The sequence below is a fragment of the Glandiceps talaboti genome, chromosome 21, assembly GCF_964340395.1.
Source record: "Glandiceps talaboti chromosome 21, keGlaTala1.1, whole genome shotgun sequence".
Classification (NCBI taxonomy): domain Eukaryota; kingdom Metazoa; phylum Hemichordata; class Enteropneusta; family Spengelidae; genus Glandiceps; species Glandiceps talaboti.
Genome location: NC_135569.1, coordinates 17,334,831 through 17,357,685, shown reverse-complemented (window position 1 = coordinate 17,357,685; position 22,855 = coordinate 17,334,831). Strand labels below are relative to the sequence as shown.

The 22,855-nt window shown below is 34.8% G+C and overlaps 1 protein-coding gene across 1 annotated transcript in view; it reads right to left on the bottom strand.

Annotated features, from left to right (window-relative positions):
• The window catches only part of LOC144451314 (histone-lysine N-methyltransferase MECOM-like), a 180,856-nt gene that overhangs the window by 131,659 nt on the left and 26,342 nt on the right, over positions 1 to 22,855 (bottom strand). Inside the window, 1 exon segment of the mRNA XM_078142118.1 lies at positions 1,791 to 2,095. Within this exon segment, the coding sequence (XP_077998244.1) occupies positions 1,791 to 2,095 (305 nt within the window).

Here is a 22,855-nt window from a genome sequence, read left to right as displayed (position 1 = left end):
ATAGTTGCATGATCACTACATAGCTATATGATAGTTGCATGATCACTACATAGCTATATGATAGTTGCATGATCACTACATAGCTATATGATAGTTGCATGATCACTACATAGCTATATGATAGTTGCATGATCACTACATGGCTATATGATAGTTGCATGATCACTACATAGCTATATGATAGTTGCATGATCACTACATGGCTATATGATAGTTGCATGATCACTACATAGCTATATGATAGTTGCATGATCACTACATAGCTATATGATAGTTGCATGATCACTACATGGCTATATGATAGTTGCATGATCACTACATGGCTATATGATAGTTGCATGATCACTACATGGATATATGATAGTTGCATGATCACTACATAGCTATATGATAGTTGCATGATCACTACATAGCTGTATGATAGTTGCATGATCACTACATGGCTATATGATAGTTGCATGATCACTACATAGCTATATGATAGTTGCATGATCACTACATAGCTGTATGATAGTTGCATGATCACTACATGGCTATATGATAGTTGCATGATCACTACATGGCTATATGATAGTTGCATGATCACTACATAGCTATATGATAGTTGCATGATCACTACATAGCTGTATGATAGTTGCATGATCACTACATGGCTATATGATAGTTGCATGATCACTACATGGCTATATGATAGTTGCATGATCACTACATAGCTATATGATAGTTGCATGATCACTACATGGCTATATGATAGTTGCATGATCACTACATAGCTGCCAACTAACATTGTCACCTGAAAACATTAGGTCCATTGCTTTGTATTTGACACATCTCAGCTGGTGTTTATTATTTCTACAAATTAGGGATGTGGTCAACACTAGTAGAAGTTTTCACTACTAATTAAAATGAAAATTGGGATACAAAGGGTGACTTTCTTTTCAGGAGTATGTTAATTACTTTTTAAAGAGTCAATTAGTAGACAATATTGAGAAGAAGAAGAAGATGATGATGATGATGATGATGGTGATGATGATGATGATGATAATAAGCTATCACTGCACAATAACACAAGAGACATAAATAGAGGCAAATTGAATTCAAAAGACAAACAGCATAGTTATTCATTGGAGCCAATTAACTATAGACAATTAACAATTGTTCAGTTTAAACTGTACAAGTACACAGACATTGCTTACTTCCTCACAGTTTCAGACAGTAACCAATCTTTATCTCATAGCATCTGTTGGTTCATGGATCGGCAAACACAAAGATCAGTCTTTCAAACATTTATAACCAATTCTCATCAACACAAAGATCACATTGTCTTTCAAAAATTTATGACCAATTCTCATAAAACATCTGGTAGTTCACAAGTAGACAAATACAAAGGTAATTTTCATTCAAAAATTAAATTCTTTGAAAGCAACCTATGTTAGTCCCATAATATCCCGCCATTTTTTGAGTTGGCGAGTGTATAAAGACCTTTTTCTTTTGAAAATTCAGACCTTTGAAAGTAACAATTTAAATTCCATAATATCTGCTGACTTGACAAACACAAAGATCAGTTTTTTAAATATTAATCTTTCATCATCTGCAATTTCTTGAGTACACAAACATGGAGATCACTTTCTTTCCAAAATTCAAATCTCTGAATGTGACCAACTTTCAACTGCTACAGAAGAAGCAAATACACAGATCCTTTCTTTCCAAAATTAACACAAAAATTTTGGAAGAAAAAATGCCTTTGTGAGCACAATTTAAAACTAAAATGAGATTAGAGAGCATCTTACCTCCCATGCATACTGCATGTCTTTCACCATGTTATTGTTCACACCAAGAAATGGACCAAATTTTTCACCGACTTGTAACTTCACTTTTGTGAAAATTCCCAATCCTGCACCTTGGATTCTAGATTCTCTGAGTTCAAACTGTTCTGGAAGCACAACGTCCTCTGGGATGTAAACAGGCGATTGTTCTACATGTTGATCTTGATGGTGTGGTTGTGTGTCGTTAGCCATGGCATGGTCCATGTGCAGTGGGGTCCCACTATGTTCATACATCTCTTCCTCTCCGATAACGTCTTCTACTTCATCTGCTGCACAAATAAGAATGCCAGTATATAGTAGAGGTATGTGGATGGTTTTCATAACATGTGTTGTTAGTTACATTTACATGGGTTTCATGTACTCTCTAATAGAAGTGGAATTTATGAAAATAAGTGCACATCATTCCTGCTATTAACACAACACTGAACAGTAAAGGTTCTATTCAAATTCAATGATTTAAAAGAAGGCCATCCATACAATGTCATCAAAGTCACTTTCAAGGTGTGCATTCAAAGAAAAATGATAACCACAGCAAAGTTTTGCACATAGGCCACTATCTTTGTAAGGCAACTGACTTTTTTTTCCAAATTGATTTTGACTACATACAAACTTTGCTGTAGGTATGATGTACTTTAAACAGAAGCCCTTTCAAAAGCCCTTACATACCTATCAATCCAATCAAAGGACAAAAGTTGGGGTTTTTTATATTTCTAAATAAAATGCAGTTTGAGGACAATTTATCTACAAGTGCAAACTGCAATGACATGCTTTCAGATAATGTGTTTGATTACATAGTCATTTTAATAAATACAGCTTATACAACAGTTTCCAACCATACCTACTAATATCTGATCAGTTTAATCAAATTTGATGCATCTATTGACAGTAAAGACCTGATTTGAAGGTTTAGAAATATTTAACAACACAACAGTTCACCAAATTCACAAAAATTGGCTTAGAAAAAAAATTGACAAAAAATAAGAAGTAAGAAGAAATAGTGGGTCAATCTGTTGACAAAGACTGAAGTGTACAGTTGAAAATTTCAGGTAAATTTTCTAGTTGTGTTTGGAACAAAAGTTCAAATTGAATACTAAGTAAGAAGAAAGTTTGTAAAAGGCAACAAAGAGGATTTGACCTGAGATTACTATCTCTTTCAAACTTACAATAAAATTAAACAAAACTTAATTAATTTTACAAAATGTCACCCTTATTTCTGGCACACAGAACACAGACACAGCTAGCAGACATCACCACAGTTGGATGGGTACCATAGCTAAGGAGTAACTACCAACATCAAGTGGCAGCCTCTTCCCATACAATTAATTGTTACAACAAAGCCAATCAGCTAATTGAATTCAACTTACAAACATGTTTGAGATAAGAAGAGATGAGATAAGACACTTTGAGATCCAAATATGCTGCCCTATTTAGGTATCACAGGCACAGTGTGACCAATCGCAATGCTCCAAACTGTTTGTTCTACATGCTATGCAAATATGATGCCCTATTTAGGTATCACAGGCACAGTGTGACCAATCGCAATGCTCCAAACTGTTTGTTCTACATGCTATGCAAATATGATGCCCTATTTAGGTTTCACAGGCCCAGTGTGACCAATCGCAATGCTCCAAACTGTTTGTTCTACATGCTATGCAAATATGATGCCCTATTTAGGTATCACAGGCACAGTGTGACCAATTGCAATGCTCCAAACTGTTTGTTCTACATGCTATGCAAATATGCTGCCATAATTATATCACAGGTACAGTCTGACCAATCGCAATGCTCCAAACTACAGGTTGAAATAATAAATTGTACATTTGGGAACCTTTTTTTTTCAAATTTGTTGGACTTTTATTGTCCTTAAACAATTCCTTCCAATTTTTTCTATTGTTCCAATCCGCAATCATCATTTACAAAATGTGTCAAATAATTAGATTTTTGTCACAACTTGGAAATCTTTGGATTACTCAATTCCTTTGTAAAATTCTATTATAAAATATTTGATTTATATCATTCCTATTATAAAAATAATCCTACAATGTGTCCAAAAACACCTATCAGTTCAGTTGTGCTAAAAACACAACATTAAGTAAGCTGGCATAAATTATATGTGGAATGCTAGGAGAATAATCCTGTCAAATATCTAAACTACTCTATAAGATTGAAGAATGGTCACTTCAGACACTTTGATCATCAAATTAGACAGCTGTAGATTAAAATCACCTGTTTGACTTTCACAAAGTTTCTATCATAATTACTCAGATAAGGTGTAAATGACATTGTTGACACATGGATCTAACATATGTTCAAACATACTCAATGAAATGAAGTCGACCCTAAAACTTTAAATCATAGATGAAATGTCAGCACTAAACACAGGTAGAGGTCAAACTGTAAGACAGTTTACAGAAGTGTCGGCTAACATCATAGAATATACGACAGACAAGACCAATCATTGGCAACCTAAATTTATTAAGAGTATAATCATTTCATACAATTGTCTCATAAACCGATATTTACACTTGCACTGTTGCCGTGGTCCCACCGCGATTTACAAGCACAAAGCGGTTGGACAGTAATCGACATCTAGACAGTCATAGACATTAAATACTTACGTTGTTACAATCAAACACCGACATCTTTACACAATCACTATATACAGCAACCCCTTCAAGTACAATATCTAGCCTTGGAATTATTTACCTGATATCTATCATTAATGGTTGCTTTTCAGGACAGGAAGTGATGGACCTGCATGCCCTTACCAGCTAAGGACTCTCTCACTAAAAGAACTTAATACAATATTGCTATTTTCATTTAATACACACACCTCCGAACTATCAGGTTTCCGGAAAATTATGTCATACTTCGAAAATGCACAGTGACAAAGTTATAGCTAGCTATATCACTAGCACTATACAAGGAATGAGGATCAACATTAACAATGGATGTCCTTATATGATATTTACTGGCTACAAAGTATATCAAATGTAGCCATATTTGACTGTGATATAATTCTTTTTTTTTTTTGCTACAAGTTATATCAAATGTATCTACAATGTATCACAGGTAACCTGTTCTTTGAAAAGGTCACTAAATGTAATGGAAAGTCAGTTCACACAATAAACTTTAATCTAGTAGGGCAAGGTAGAAGGGGTTTGGGTTATTACAAGGGGGCAGGGGGATTCAGCGCATATGGAAACAAGGGGTGGGAAGGTGTTGGGTAATGTTGAGGGGGTGGGAAGTGGTGGATGGAATAGCAGTTGGGTGGTGTGATATGGGGGAATTATTGAGTGACAATGGGTGTTTGACAAACCTTTTAATATTTTGATAAAATTTTTAATATTAAATTAGCCAACAACCTGGAGACATACATAACAATGTATCTTCCATACCCCATCATTTCCAATTAGGGGCGACATCAAAATCAAAAACATCGTAATTACGCGTCTTTACTCGTTACGACGAGTAGCTACTAGTAGTTACGATGTACTACGGTGAATATTCATATAAGTCTCAACGCATATTCATGTACTTTAGGTTGTAGACAATAAAAAGTAAACACCTATTGTCCGTTATTCATGAGCCCAAACTATGATCATTTTCGAAACATCGGATTTTACATCTATTTATTCGGACTGCCTCACAAGTTCCTTATGCACTTCTAGTCAACAAACATGTCGACCTTTTTCATCTGGCTGGTGAATGGTGCATTGATCGTGTTAGATTTGAGTCGCAAGATTCGTCAGTCGAATTCGAACATTGTCCACAAAAACAAATTAACAAGCGACCTATCGGTCAGAATAGCTCCGCTGTTGTTTTTAATTTAATTTTTTATTTTGGTAACATGTAGAAGTGGTTCAGTTCTTCAGCTCTTCACTATGCAGTTTTGTTTTAGCGATGTAATAAAGTGGTTAGTGGTTTCATATGATGTCTCACTATAAAACACATTTTACACAGAAAGTTGGTAATGTATTGTACTTTTATACCATAGTCACCATTTTATTTAAAAAATCTACTGTTATGAAAAATTACACAAAATCTCAGAAAAATAATGACTGGGAAATGCACAAAGAAAAAAGAAAAAAAAGAGGATTTTGAGGTTGGCTATAAATAATTCCAGTGTCTTACAGCTTTAACCCTGGAAAATTTTAATGATGAATGAAATAAACTAGGGATCTAAAATAATTTTGAGGCAATTCGAATTTCAATTTTCTAACAAATTTACCAAGTCAACAACATTCAACTTGTACTAGTTGTAGTAGACATAACATCGTCTGATATTTTAATTTACGGAGTTCCTTGTGACCGGCGCCTGTCAGCAGACTCGGCCAATTTTTTTTCATCATTCCATTGTATTTAAACCTTGTACTTGACATTTTGCAATATTTATAATTCTCAACAAATTACCTCAACATGCCTCACCTCGCTCGTACTCAAAGCAGTCCCAGTATTATCACTGACGAGTCGTGCTTGCATACGGAGTAATCCGGGACTCGATTCTGACAATTGTCCCTACTAGTCAGCAACATAGACTTGTGCACCGCCTGTCGTATGTAAGCAGGGCTAACCACTGGCATGACCAGAGAGAACCTTTTCAGATTTACATGTAAAACGGGGAAAGATACGAAAAACATAATGCAAAGTCTGAAGCCAAATTAAAGTTGTAATTATTTTAATTATTTTTACCTGCCAAATATTTGCATTTTGGAAATGGCAAGACACGTTCATGTCGTTTAACTTTACATGTAAACTGTCTGCCAATAAACAAAGTTTGGTCGATTCACAGTCGGCAGTGAGACTGCTCTTGCATAACTTCAACCACATGCCTAGGCATGCCTTCCTTATGCGAGTTGTCTTCATTCTGGTTCACTGTCACTCCAAATTGCACGACAATATAGAGTTAATCACAAGATACAGTTTATCTGAAAACATCAAACTTTTATAGTGGGTCTGAAGTGTGATTTTAGTGAGTACCAAGAACTCTCGTGTTTTTGCTGTGGAAAATCGCCCGGACATCAAACGAGGTCATCTTCAGCTTCCGCGTCAAATCAGTCATTTTCTACCTAAAATTCTTGAACGGTCAGGACCGTTACACAAGGATCCTACTAAATTTACTTGCCATGCTTATTTAAAACACATAAAAATCCACCTTTTTGTGAAATTTGTAAACTTTCCGGTTCGTATTGAGGAAACTGAGTATGGAGGGTTATACTTCCATGCTATGAGCGAAAAACTGGGTCGAAATTTCAGGGCCTCAAGTATGCGTCCCGAATTCGTCGGAAAATCGGTATTCCTAAATGTAATGCCAAAATTTATTTTGCTGGCACGAAAGAAGATATATCAGTTGAGGTTTAGGCATCTTCAGTATCTAAAATGGGGAACTCTAGTGAAAGTTGTGGCGAGTTGAAAATACCAAAAAACAAGTCATTGATAATGACATAGACCCAGCTATAATTGGGTTTTAAGGAATTATCACTACTCTGATCACGCAACAACATTTGTGAACCTAAAACAAACAGACTTAGATATGTTGTGTGTGCTTGTTGGACATGGAATATGCCTCCAACAATAAAGGATTGGTTGGGTATAGGGGATCATATCATGATGAAAATGGAGTCTGAGTTATGGCTTTGGACATGGAAAATTCACAAACAAAATGGCTGCCATGCAGCCATATTGGATCGTATCACGACGAAAATGGATATGCACATGTATGTCATAGAACGCTGTCCTAATACCAACTTTGAATGAGATCTGTTCAAGCATGTCTGAGTTATGGCTTTGGACATGAAAATTCACAAACAAAATGGCTACCAGGCAGCCATATTGGATCATATCACAATGAAAATGGATATGCACATGCATGTCATAGAACACTGTCCTAATACCAACTTTGAATGAGATCTGTTCAAGCATGTCTGAGTTATGGCTTTGGACATGAAAATTCACAAACAAAATGGCTGCTAGGCGGCCATATTGGATCGTATCATGACAACAATTAATATGCACATGTATGTCATAGAACACTGTCCTAATACCAACTCTGAATGAGATCTGTTAAAGCATGTCTGAGTTATGGCTTTAGACAGGGAAAATTCACAAACAAAATGGTTGCTAGGCGGCCATATTGGATCGTATCATAAAACAAATTGACGTGCATATGTATGCCATAGCATGTTGCCCCTGTACCAAGTTTGAAAAAAATCGGTCCAGGCATCTCCAAGAAACAGCTACGGACAGACGGACGGACGGACGGACGGACAGACGGAACCCAATCCATAAGTCCCCGTTCCGGACTTCGTCCGCGGGGACTAATAAAGCCCGTGAGCAGCCATTCACAGTGTTGCTATCTGGAGCATATTATGAGGATAGATACATGTAGTATGCAAATGTGGTTTGTTGCGGACATATTACATTGCTTGTTTGACGTCAATAGTGTCTTTTGAAAAGTGGCAGTTTACTTAAAGTCTCGTCGACTGATTTCCAATATGGCGGCGGTCATAATGCTCATTAACATATTCATTTTTTTTCAAATTACAAAAAAAAATCATAAAAAGTAAAAATGAAAACGTGCTGACTTGAAATTAACAAATCTAAGTAAGCTACCCTCTGTGCATCAACACACCAAATATCAAAGCAATCTGATAAGTAGTAATCGAGGAGATGATGAAAGTGTCATTTTTTGAAAAAAAATCATAAAAAATTGAAAATGGCACAGATCAACTTGGCATGAACAAATCTGAATAGCCTCCCCCCCCCCCCCCCCAGGGTACATGTACACCAAATATCGAAGAATTATGACTGTCACTTTCGGAGAAGATGATGAAAATATAAAAGTTTGACGGACACCATTGATTCCACCTATACATATACCTTAATACAACCTATACCTAAAGCTACGCTTTCAGCTTTCGCTGACAGCGGAGCTAAAAACTAAAGCTTGTCTCGCATTAATATATCGTTTGATTTGATTGATTTAGAAGTCACCGAAAAACGTTTTGTTTCTTCAAAATTTTGAGGAAAAATGTCATTTATATAACAAAATTTCGGGTTACGAATAACTGAATACGTTCATCACTTGCATCTCTATGTTTATCTACCAACATCACGCCACATGTTGCCAAACATTGCAATTTCTCAACTCAACCCCATCATTTAGGAATGTTACTGTACTGAGAAACATAAAAAATTTGTTGTTGTTTTAGAATATATAAAACAAATCTTATTATTCGATGATATAAAAGTCTAAACTGCACTTCCGCAACCCGGAAATTCAACAGCATTTCTTGGCCCTACCATGGCCGCCAAGCATGAGCTTGTAAGTTGTACTGTTAGTGTTAGTTTGTCGACCGTGCAAAAAACAAAAAGAAAGTGTAACCGCGATTGATGCTTTGAGAGTCACACAATTGTATGATAATCTTCCTCAAAGATTTACTGTTAACCCAGGACTGTTACAATATTACGTTCATGAGTCCATCACAATAAATTTCGAATACATACCGTCATGTTAGTGAAAAGATTTTCTGAATATTGAAACTTTGATTTTGTGCGTATCTTATTGTTTTTTTATGAATATCGCCCATGAACTTGCACTCATAAAAACATGTACAGTACTAGTTTCATCAGCACATTACTGGCTGGAGTACATGGTTTTCTTTGACAATCGAAAATTATGACAAACTACGATCAACTACGATGGAAGATGACCGTCATCATTGGAAACACGGAAGGTGAGAATCACTATCTATTGTGTGTTGGCGATAAAAAATTACGCGTATCTACGCTCAAAGACGACGTCTTTACGGGAAACAAAGAAAAGTGAACTGATTATCTATTGTCAGTTATTCATGAACTTGAACACCTCATTATCTCCTGTTTCACGTAGTACATAGTGACTACTCGTAGCTACTCGTCTTTACTCGTTACGACGCGGAATTACGATGTGTTTGATTTTGATGTCATCCCTTACTTAATTGTCATAGTTTCTGGTTGGTCTACAAGGTTACCATGGTTATAAATATCCATCTACACCTGACATTTCATTTCTTTACACATAAATTAAATCATCATGACGGTCAAATTCTTCAAAAACTAAAGTCAAACAGCCCTTTCCCCCATCACATACCCCTTATCCCATCCCATACCACCATCACATACCCCTTATCCCATCCCACACCACCATCACATACATGTACCCCTTATCCCATCCAACACCACCATCACATACCCCTTATCTCATTCCACATCACCATCACATACCCCTTATCCCATCCCACACCACCATCACATACCCCTTATCCCATCCCACACCACCATCACATACCCCTTATCCCATCCCACCATCACATACCCTTTTTCCCATCCCACACCACCATCACATACCCCTTATCCCATCCCACACCACCATCACATAACCCTTATCTCATCCCACACACACAATACTTTGATGTTATGGATTGATAGGCCTCAACATAGGTCAATGTAATTTCATATGCAAATGATTACTAAACAAAAACAAATATTCATTGATGAGATATTACTTCCTAATGAAAGTCAATATAATTGTATTGCCTTTTTTTTAATTTTTGTGCTTGGAGTAATATCATTTACCATCGTCATGGCAACTGAGAATGGCCATCATGATTTTGTACCAGTCAACTATAAACCCAAAAATGACTATGTACTTTACTTCAATTTTCTAAGTGACAATTTTTTGACATTTTACTTCCACTCCATTTAACTTTTTCTTGTCATTTCTACAAACGACATTGTACAGACACATATCATATGTGCTGGATATTTGTTAATTCTAATATTTAATTTGGCTGTCAGTATCAAATACTTCACTAGTACTGTTCAATGAAAATGTTCACCCATTCCGAAAACATTACTAAATAAGATAAATGAATGTAAACTCATGTTTTCTGTAGGAAAGTTTCAAATATGAATTGGAAAAAATGTATGAAATATGCATACTTATATTTTGGTGCTAAAATTTTAGGGGCAAAATGGCATACACACAATTTTAGAAATCAAATGGCACAACAATGTTTGTGTAGTAGTAGCAATATCACAAATTTACAAATAAAATACTTCAGAGAAAAAACTTGTAGCAAATTTACATTTTTTACAATTTTTTTTTGCATATTATTTTGCTGATTGGTCAAGGAAATCAGTATATGCTAATAAAGTAAAAATTTAAGTTTTGTTTTAAAGTATTAAACCAAACAAAGATTGGTGGCTTATAAGTTTGATGTAAAATAACTGTCTTGCAATCCTAGTTTTGATGAAATATGGTGAATGAATGAATGTACAAGTTTTTGTGACATATCTTTTCAAAATTATAAATAAACAATTCCTCTTTACTGTTGTAGAAGAAGGAATTTCTATTCATTCCCCTGAACAAAAGAACCAGATTGAAGCGTACGACAAACAGCTTGCAATGAAAAAGAAACAAAATTAAAAGTTGCAAAAATACCCCCTAAAAATAAGCAATTGAAATTTTAGAATTTCATAAAATATGGTCAGAAAGAAAAGAATTAGTTTGAAATTACAGAATATTGTTATTACTAGACTCAATTAATACCAATATAATATTGTTATTGACAAATTAATGATAGTAACGACACATGGAGAATTATAAATTGGCATATGGTTTACTCTGTACGATAAAACTCATGAAAATACACTGTGCGACATGTTCAGTTTTATACAGGCTTAGTAGTAGTACCATCTATGGATAAAACAAACTAGCACAACGATAGACAAACGCTATGTCTTTACAGTTCTGAATGAGTATCTGCTCAATAGTTTTGAATTAAAGATTTTTGAACAAAATGACACATTTATACATGTAGCCCTAATTTGCATATTACTGATGGAATCATGTCATAAACAAATCTTAATTTACACACCCCTAAGAACTTTCCCACCCATTTTTAGACCAATCTACTAGGTAGTTTTTGAGTTTTTTTTACTAAAAATGACATTTTTTACCCAAATCATGTACCTGTGATGCTATCATTTTGATTTGAACAATTTTCCAACTAGACAACAAAAGTAATGTCCCAACAAAGTCATCCACACATCTGAACCTTATAAAACTTACATCATTTCAATAAACCTCACCTAAATGTACACTGAAATATTCAGAAATGTTAAAAAAGAAAATTTGTTTACATTTTAAGCCTAAGCCTGAAGAGGAGAAACACTTCTGAATAATGGTGGCAAGACAGTTAATTGAAAATAAAATGGCCCTGGGAACTGCTGTGATGGACAGTAAGTTTACAAGTTGGTAAATGACAGACATAGGATACCTGACTTTCAGAAAATTAAAGGTCAAGGGTCGTAACGGATTTTCTTTGCTTGAAAAAGCAAGGAATGTAGAAAGACCCTTTATCAGTGTCCTGTTTGTTCTTTTCTGATTTCAAAATATCTATAAATGATGACCTGGTTGAAAAGTGGTGAACTGCCAGGAGGTGTGCCATATAAATAAACCCAGACTGAGCTGGTTAACCTGACAATGTGTTGAATCCTGATGAACATGATCAAATAGTATTTAAATTCTATCCCTATCTAGAAATCAATACAGTCTACACACTCACTCTTATTCAGTGATAGTTGTGTCACTTATAATCTTAAATACACATCTAAAATCAACAACAAAATCTGTTATAAATGAGGAAAGAAAAGTGACACATGTAGGAATCGAAACAAAATCTGTCTGTCTGTCTGTGTGTATGAGTGAGTGTGTGTGTGTGTGTGTGTGTGTGTGTGTGTGTGTTCAAAGCGAAATCAACTACACAGGACTCGAATTTAACACCAGCCCTATAACACTACTGAACCTCAGTTCAGTTGTGCTATAAAATGTACCATTATCTGGCTAAACCCCATGCTGGGCAAAGGGTAAAGGGTGCATGTTAGTAGTAATCCATAACAAATTGAGACAGTTGTAATTGGTTACTTCCTTCAGACATTTGCTCATTAATAATAATGTTCAATTAGTACAGCTGTTTTGACTGGGGGGAGGGGGGGGAGGGGGAATTTAACATGTAATCAAAATCTACCTCCAGTCTGAAACTAAATCCCATCTGGATGCGATAATGTCATCACGTTATATGAACGCTGTCGGGTATAGCACAGATTTCTGTGCTAGAGTAACAATATTGACTATACAAGAGAGTAGATGTTAATCATAATTCGCATTGTGTAGGAACTAAATTAGATTGTTACATGAACAGAAAGCAGAACAGTGTTAATCTATAGAATCACAATACTAGTAAACTTCTACCCAATATTCCATAACCCCTTCCTTCCAATATACGAATAAATATACATGCAATATTTTGAAATAATTTTCAATTTTTATAATGAATTTACAACTTTTTATCCCAACCATGTCATTGGATGATGATCAGATCGCTGTCACTAATCTACATAACAATGATTCCAATTATTCTGAACCAGAGAAAGACTCTCAGTACGGAGTGTTCAAAAGGAAAGGTATGCATATCGTGCACCTGAATGTTCGGAGTCTATTGAGTAAAATTGATGAGGTCCGAATGCTTGCGTTGGAAACAAAAGCTGCAGTGATTGGCATAACTGAGACCTGGCTCGATGAATCGGTAGTCGACCCTGAAATCAAGATTCCAAACTATCTAGTAATAAGGAAGGATAGGAATCGTGAAGGAGGGGGAGTTTGCATGTACATTCGAAGTGATATAGCGTTTAATGAAAAGAAAGATCTTGCAAGTGCCGAATTGGAAACAATCTGGGTTGAAATTCTTTTGCCAAAAACAAAGTCTATTCTCATCGGAACATGCTATCGTCCACCAAATCAAACCAACTTCTATGATAAATTAGAGCAATGTTGTATCACGAATGATCGTTGCGCGGATTCAGAAGTGATCTTGATTGGCGACTTTAACACTGATGTCACCAATTGGAAGAATAAACAAACCGGACTGGTGAGAGTTCTAAAGGACTTTTGTAACGCGATGAACCTTTCTCAGTTAATAAAGGACTTTACTCGAGTTACAGATAGAAGTAAGTCTATGATCGATCTGATCTTAACCTCAGATCCTGATAAAATTTCCTATAGTGGTGTGATCGATATTGGGATAAGTGACCACTGCATGGTCTACTGTACTAGAAAGATTACTCGTCAAAAAATTAATCAGCATAACAATGTAAAACTAAGGTCATTGAAATCTTACTCCAAGGAGGGTTTTCATGAAAAACTGCGAGAAGCAGACTGGATTAGCGTTATTGAATGTGAGGATGTCGATTCTGCTTGGAATACTTTTAAATCGTTATTCATTAATACTTTAGATCAAATAGCTCCTTTAAAGGAGATCCGTCTGAAACAAAAATCAGAACCATGGTTTGATGATAGTATCTTAAACAGTATAAGAAAACGTGATACACTTTTCTCTACATTTAAAAGGTCTAATAACACTGATATCTACAATGAATATAAAAAAGAAAGAAATAATACTCAAAGGCTGATTGACGATGCAAAAAGGATGTATTTCAGTGCTCAACTTGAGGAGGGAAAAAATTGTCCAAAGAAGATCTGGAAAACGTTAAAGGAGCTTGGCTCCTCTTTAAAATCTAAAACGTCAGCTAAATCCTTTGGCCTTTCAGACAATGGGTCAATCATATTTGATAAATCAAAGGTTGCCCAAAAGTTCAACTATTTTTTCACTACTGTGGCTACAAGTTTGGTGCAGAAACTCCCTACTGGCACAGGTCGATTTAACATACCGAGTGTGGAATGATTCTATGCTAAAAGGGGTGTTCTTCCAAACTCGTTTAGTTTATCTCTTGTTAGTGAGGACATCGTTTGCAAAGTTCTCCAAAATATTAAATCTGCAAAAGCCACTGGGCTAGATGGCATACCGGCCAGATTCGTAAAAGATGCAGCCGAAATTATTGCCCCTCATCTACAACATATAATTAACTTGTCACTTAAGTCGGGGAAAGTGCCCAATGATTTGAAGAATGCACGAGTAGTCCCTTTGCATAAAAAGGGCAATAAAACTGATGTCAGTAATTACCGTCCCGTGTCTATTTTAAGCATAATTTCTAAAGTCTTTGAAAAAGTCGTACATGATCAGGTGTCTAAGTATGTTGAAGATTCGAACCTTCTGTATATGTATCAATCTGGGTTTCGTTCGTCTTATTCTACCGATACGTGTTTAATGGTCTTAACAGATCACATACGTATGGAAATGGATAAGGGGAAATTTGTAGGAATGGTCATGTTGGACTTACAGAAAGCTTTTGACACGGTGAACCATGAGATTTTGTTAGGTAAATTACAAGCCATAGGTATGGATGACTCAGCTGTAGATTGGTTTTCATCTTACTTGACCGATAGAAAGCAACTTGTAGATGTGTCAGGTGTTTCGTCTGATGTTGAAAATATTTGTTGTGGTGTTCCACAAGGTTCCATTTTGGGGCCACTGTTGTTTTTGATTTATGTTAATGATATGGAAATTGCTGTCAGCTGTAAACTTTTCCTGTATGCTGATGACTCCGCCTTGTTAATTTCTGGTAATAAGCTTGTAGAGATCGAGAAGCTTTTAGGTAAGGAACTCATGTCAGTTAGTGAATGGTTAGTTGACAACAAATTATCATTACATCTAGGAAAAACCGAATCAATTCTGTTTGGCTCAAAACGTAAACTTAATTCCAACACTAAACTTAATGTTGTATGTAACAATACCCAAATCACTCACAAAACATCAGTCAATTACCTGGGAGCAGAATTAGACCAATCGCTTGGTGGTGAGGGCATGGCTGAAAAGGTTCTCAAAAAGGTTTATGCCAGACTGAAATTTCTATATCGAAAATCTAAATTTTTGGATTTTAACATTAGGAAATTGTTGGCTTCAGCCCTAATTCAATGCCATTATGACTATGCATGCTCCTACTGGTACAAAAGCCTAACCCGACGTACAAAATCTAAACTACAAATCTCTCAAAACAAACTGATCAGATTTGTGTTAAACTTGCATCCAAGAACTCATATATCCTACACACACTTCAAACAACTAGGATGGCTTCCTATTGAACAACGAGTTGAACAGCTAAAACTAAATCATGTTTATAAAGTGCTGAACGGTAATGCACCCAGTTATCTTTCCGATCATTTCAGTCTAACCAGTAGTAGGCATTCATACAACACCAGATCTAGTTCTTCCTCTATTTATATTCCAACCTTCAATACTCAGTCAACATTCATTCCGTTTATCTGGCGCAAAAATCTGGAACAGTCTACCTTCGTGTATTCGTAATGTCAGCTCTTTGCAACTTTTTAAGAAAAGTGTTAAAGCTTTTATGTACGAGAAATTGTATGAATTGGAAGAAAGTGAGTTCGTTTATTTACTGTAGGCTGGCATCGCTCCATATGTAGTAGCCGGGTCAGTCAGTTTTTTTAGTATATTCTGTCTGCTATGTACTGGGTTTTTTTCGTCGTTGTTTATGCTATGTAATGTTTCATGTTGGAGGACCACAATGGAAATAAGTTGTTAAAACTTTTTTGTGTTATCCTCGGCAAAGGTATTCCATGCTGTATTTGTTTGTTTGTGAAAGATGTAGTGTTATTTCCGTTTTTGTTTTTTTGTTTCGTGAATATTTTTTGCCAAATAAAATCAAATCTCAAGTTTGGCTATGAATAAATTAATGAACTTGCTACTTTGTTAAGTCTAGAATGAAATTATTATGGGCAAGAAAAGCAAGTGAGATGAAACAAATGATGACACAAGAAACAAGACAAAAGCTGAAAAATGTCAACACACAACTGGTTTAGATCAATCATTTGATGAACTTGGGATTGACTACACTAGCTGACATTTCAACCATTTTAGACGCCTTAACTACAGTGCCTAAAACAATGATATAATAGAATCTAATGCTGTTACCCAAAGGTATCTGGGGGTCATGACACATGAAAACAACAGTCTCTCAGTAAAAATCTTCTGTTTTTCAAATTTCACATTGAGTGTCATATGACCATCTCCCAGGACTATTTACTTGGGGCAGACAACGTGAAGTTATTTTAAGTTTCTTACTGAAGAAACTACCAAATTCATATATCCAATGTTTGCGATGTTACTTTGTTTCCTGTTGAAGAAACATATGTTTACAAAACTGCCTTGCCATTATACCTGTTTTATAGACTCAACACTGCTAAAAATATAGTTTATTTTATTTTGCAGACAGACACTTTGCCATGCCTATAGCACTACTGAACCTAATCAGTTTAGTTGTCCTAAAAATCGTCAACTTCAACTTTAGAATGATTACACAGTCACTATATAACAGACTAAAATTTGCATGTTATTGTTTATCATTTGTAAATTTCCATATTTGGACCTTGAGAAAGATCATTTGCATAATGTAGGAATGATTACCTTTCAGCAACTTTTCCAAACTCCTTATTACAAAACTAGTAATGCCCTTTAGCTTGATGATTTTTATAGTTATTGAAGACTCTTTAAGATACTGTAGATAAGCAAACCATCATCAAGTTCTAATTTTACTGATATGGGGGATAGCAACAAAAATTGTCAAGGTACCAGCATAAAACTGATGACAAAACAAAAACAGATGTAATAGATAATATATTTTTGAATATTTTTATCAAAATAACCAATATTATTTTTCTGAAGAGAAAGTTCCCTTTCCAATTCTTGCTGTTCTATTTCCATTCTTGTGTTTTATTTGTGTTATCAATAGAGAAAGAACTAGTTTATGTCTTATCTCACTACTTTACACATTATAAATTAAAATACAAAATAATAAAAATAGCGCCAATGGCATTGTAGCTCAACTGTACAGTTTTCAAAATTGTTTATTCACATGCTGATCCATGCTAAGGGATCGGTCAGTTTCTTCAGCCGGGGGGGGGGGGGGGGGGGGATTTGTGGGGAGGGGGTCACCCTGTTTTTGAAACTGGCAGTAGGAGGCTATGCATAACCTACACATTGCAAAAAACTGCAGATCTGCCATGGGGAAAACTCCAAGGACTCCCTCACCCCCTGAGGTCACTCATACATTCAACCAACAATCAGATGCACCAACAACCTTTTTACTGTCATAATGGTATTAAACTTTTCTTAAATATTTTCACCCAATTCTAATTTGAGATGATATTGTCTTTTAAAGATGTGAAATTTTGGCCAAGTCTAAAATTGCTTTAAACTCCAAATCTCCTCTACCAATTATACTATCATTAGATGTGCTGACCTTTACTACATGTATATAATGATGCCATTTAACTTTTTAAGAACATATTTCAACCCTACATGTATTCCAGCTGGTCTTACTTTTATCATTGTATTCAAGCTGGTCTTACTTTAATCATTGTATTTGAACTGGTCTTACTTTTATCATTGTATTCGAACTGGTCTTACTTTTATCATTGTATTTGAGTTGGTCTTACTTTTATCATTGTATTTGAGTTGGTCTTACTTTTATCATTGTATTTGAGTTGGTCTTACTTTTATCATTGTATTTGAGTTGGTCTTACTTTTATCATTGTATTTGAGTTGGTCATACTTTTATCGTTGTATTTGAGTTGGTCTTACTTTTATCATTGTATTCGAACTGGTCTTACTTTTATCATTGTATTTGAGTTGGTCTTACTTTTATCATTGTATTCGAACTGGTCTTACTTTTATCATTGTATTTGAACTGGTCTTACTTTTATCATTGTATTCGAGCTGGTCTTACTTTTATCATTGTATTCCAACTGGTCTTACTTTTATCATTGTATTCGAACTGGTCTTACTTTTATCATTGTATTTGAGTTGGTCTTACTTTTATCATTGTATTTGAGTTGGTCTTACTTTTATCATTGTATTCGAGCTGGTCTTACTTTTATCATTGTATTCGAACTGGTCTTACTTTTATCATTGTATTCAAGCTGGTCTTACTTTTATCATTGTATTCAAGCTGGTCTTACTTTTATCATTGTATTCAAGCTGGTCTTACTTTTATCATTGTATTCGAACTGGTCTTACTTTTATCATTGTATTTGAGTTGGTCTTACTTTTATCATTGTATTCGAACTGGTCTTACTTTTATCATTGTATTCAAGCTGGTCTTACTTTTATCATTGTATTCAAGCTGGTCTTACTTTTATCATTGTATTCGAACTGGTCTTACTTTTATCATTGTATTTGAGTTGGTCTTACTTTTATCATTGTATTTGAACTGGTCTTACTTTTATCATTGTATTTGAGTTGGTCTTACTTTTATCATTGTATTTGAACTAGTCTTACTTTTATCATTGTATTTGAGTTGGTCTTACTTTTATCATTGTATTTGAACTGGTCTTACTTTTATCATTGTATTCGAGTTGGTCTTACTTTTATCATTGTATTTGAGTTGGTCTTACTTTTATCATTGTATTTGAGTTGGTCTTACTTTTATCATTGTATTCAAGCTGGTCTTACTTTTATCATTGTATTCGAGTTGGTCTTACTTTTATCATTGTATTTGAACTGGTCTTACTTTTATCATTGTATTTGAGTCGGTCTTACTTTTATCATTGTATTCGAACTGGTCTTACTTTTATCATTGTATTTGAGTTGGTCTTACTTTTATCATTGTATTCAAGCTGGTCTTACTTTTATCATTGTATTTGAGCTGGTCTTACTTTTATCATAGTATTTGAGTTGGTCTTACTTTTATCATTGTATTTGAGTTGGTCTTACTTTTATCATTGTATTTGAACTGGTCTTACTTTTATCATTGTATTCGAACTGGTCTTACTTTTATCATTGTATTCAAGCTGGTCTTACTTTTATCATTGTATTCAAGCTGGTCTTACTTTTATCATAGTATTTGAGTTGGTCTTACTTTTATCATTGTATTTGAGTTGGTCTTACTTTTATCATTGTATTTGAGCTGGTCTTACTTTTATCATTGTATTTGAACTAGTCTTACTTTTATCATTGTATTCAAGCTGGTCTTACTTTTATCATTGTATTTGAGTTGGTCTTACTTTTATCATTGTATTTGAGCTGGTCTTACTTTTATCATTGTATTTGAACTAGTCTTACTTTTATCATTGTATTCAAGCTGGTCTTACTTTTATCATTGTATTTTTAAATCATTTGTTATATATTTTATTGTGAAGTGGTTTGTTATTGTTTTGTCACTATAGAAAAATAAAGTATTATCATTATTATTATTATAATTATGTCAACTTTCCAGTAATTTTGTATTATAATTTCTGTTTGTAGATTTTTTTGTTTAAATTTGGCTTATTTCCGAAGTATATTTTGCACTTTAAAATCTGCTCTGAAATCTAACGAAAGAGGAAAGCTGTCAATTTGACTGGTTACTCATGATGATTTAAATTACACTTAAAAATCAGATCTGAAATTTGATTGGACAAATGAGGAAAGCTGTCAATTTGACTGGTTACTCATGATGATTTAAATTACACTTTAAAATCAGATCTGAAATTTGATTGGACAAATGAGGAAAGCTGTCAATTTGACTGGTGTGTGTGCATGTGTGTGAGTGTGTGTCATCGTTTTCTTCAAATCGGCTGGCTCAATTCAAACGAAATTTGGCACAATAATTCCACTGAGTAATGGCACGAACTGATTAAGTTTTGGTAAAAATCCCACAAATATAAATGGGCAAATTGCATAATTAATCCATCGATCATCTGGTCGCACAAGCACTTTGTTCCGAAAGTGCACCACCAATGTCTATGTAAGGTAAACCAGGAAGCTACGGAATGGATACAAGCTGTTGTTTTACACTGAGAAAGACTGTTTTCAGGGGTTTCAAGTGTTTGTTTTGATATTTTCATTGAATCTGAAAATTATTACATCAAAGCAAGGAGGTGAGCACTGAAAATACACATCAGCTGTAAGCTTTATTGCAAAAATATACAGTCACGATCGTCTGTTCACTTCACACCTTTCACGCATGTATACGATTTGGAGCAGATGGTGAGTCTGTCAATCTCGAGCGAAACAAGAATGTATACACTTTACCCAGGGACGAAGTAGGGCAATAATACCTTACACTTCACTGTATTAAAGTTGTTCAACTGTTACGATGCGTACCATGAAGTATGTAAACTTTCTGATGCGTAATAGCAATGTTACGCACGTTTCAATTTCATTTATTATTTGCCGTGGAAACGGGTGTACATATCCCAGGTATGCAGGGGATCACGAAAGCCGAGTGCAGTTGAGGATGGCAAGCTTTCCTGGCATTTGAGCAACGTTTTTGACAACTTATTTTCACTGAGACTTGAAAAACTCCCAGACATAGAGCTAAATTTCTTGCATAAATCATGAAATTGCAAGACTACCCTTACAGAAGGCATTCAGTTTAAATCTGGTTAAATATTTGTTCACTTGTCTAGAGGAATCCCTGTTATCTTTGTGAAATTCACCATCATTTGGATGTTGCTATGGGCATGGTCATGGATGCTATGGATATTAACATGTATACACTTTTGAATGTTTACTCACTTGCCTACAAGATGATTATGTTATTTTAGCAAAATATACTGGCATTGACCAAGTACTTTTACCTTGTTTTTTGCACCTGTGATGCATTTTTCTTTGAACAATTTCCTATCTAAATACCAAAAGTAATGTCCCCACCAAATACCAAGGCAATTGGTCTGGTGGTTTTTTGAGTTTAAGTCATCCACACACACCACACACACACACACACACACACACACACACACACACACACACACACACACACACACACACACACACACACACACACACACACACACACACACACACACACACACACACACACACACACACAGAGGCAGGCTGACAGACGGACAGATGGAAAGACAACACACCAGTTCAACCTTATCAGTTCAATTGTGCTAAAAAATGTAACATGTAATCTATTTCCTATAGTATGTTTATTCATAATTTCAGGTAGGAATTATTCCATTTTCAAGTGAATCTATTTTGGCACAAACCTTGTTTCAGGTAAATAAGCCAAACTACATATGTTTACTGTACCTAGAGGCAAAATCTTAGAGTAGTTCAAAATAATGCAATGTGCTTTTTTTTGACCACATCAGTTCACTGCAATCATTTTTTCTAAATGTCTGCATTATCACCAATAATTGGCAGAAACTTATGTGAACACAAGAGTGGATCAGATGGTATGTAACGCCCATGCATGTCTCTGTATAATCATAGCACAAAAGCCCTAATTAGTTTGCCTTCACTCCTTTGTGACAACAATTGTAAAAGCTGCTTTGGACACCATGTTATAAATGACCATAAATGCCAAATTGGTCACAAAGGCCAGCATTTCTCTTTACAAAGACTTTTGAAACCATTATTTACTCGGCCCACCTGTAACTTGTCATTCATCAGTTCGTGTGTCTTCAACAAAGCCACAATGATCATAAAGTTCCTCTCATGGGACCAGCAATTATATGCTTTCTACCCATGACCTTTGCTGACCTGTCGAACCTATGTAATGTTAACTTTACTTGCCCAGCATGTCATACCACCAGGATATGACACACATTCAATACTGACTTTATGAATGAACACAAAACTATTTGACTCTAAAGTCATAGTACTTCTCTGATTACTTATCAAAACAAAGAATTATCTGTCAAATCCACCATTATCTAAACTTCTTTGAAAGCAATCACTTTTCTTACCAAAACTAGATGTATAAATTTTCTATTGTTCTCTATCATATTTGATGCATGTAAACTAGTTTAGACTACAAATAATAATTATTTAGTAAATCAATACTAAATTTGTGTTAGTGAATTAATACTAAATTTGTGTTAGTGAATTAATACTAAATTTGTGTTAGTGAATTAATACTAAATTTGTGTTAGTGAATTAATACTAAATTTGGGTTACTTTTTCGCCAAAATTATTTGACAAAACTTCTTGTTTTTCTGTAACTTTGTCAAGTTTCAATGTTAGTTTAGAATCACATAAATAATCCTTATTAATAAATTATTAATAAATGAAAGAAAA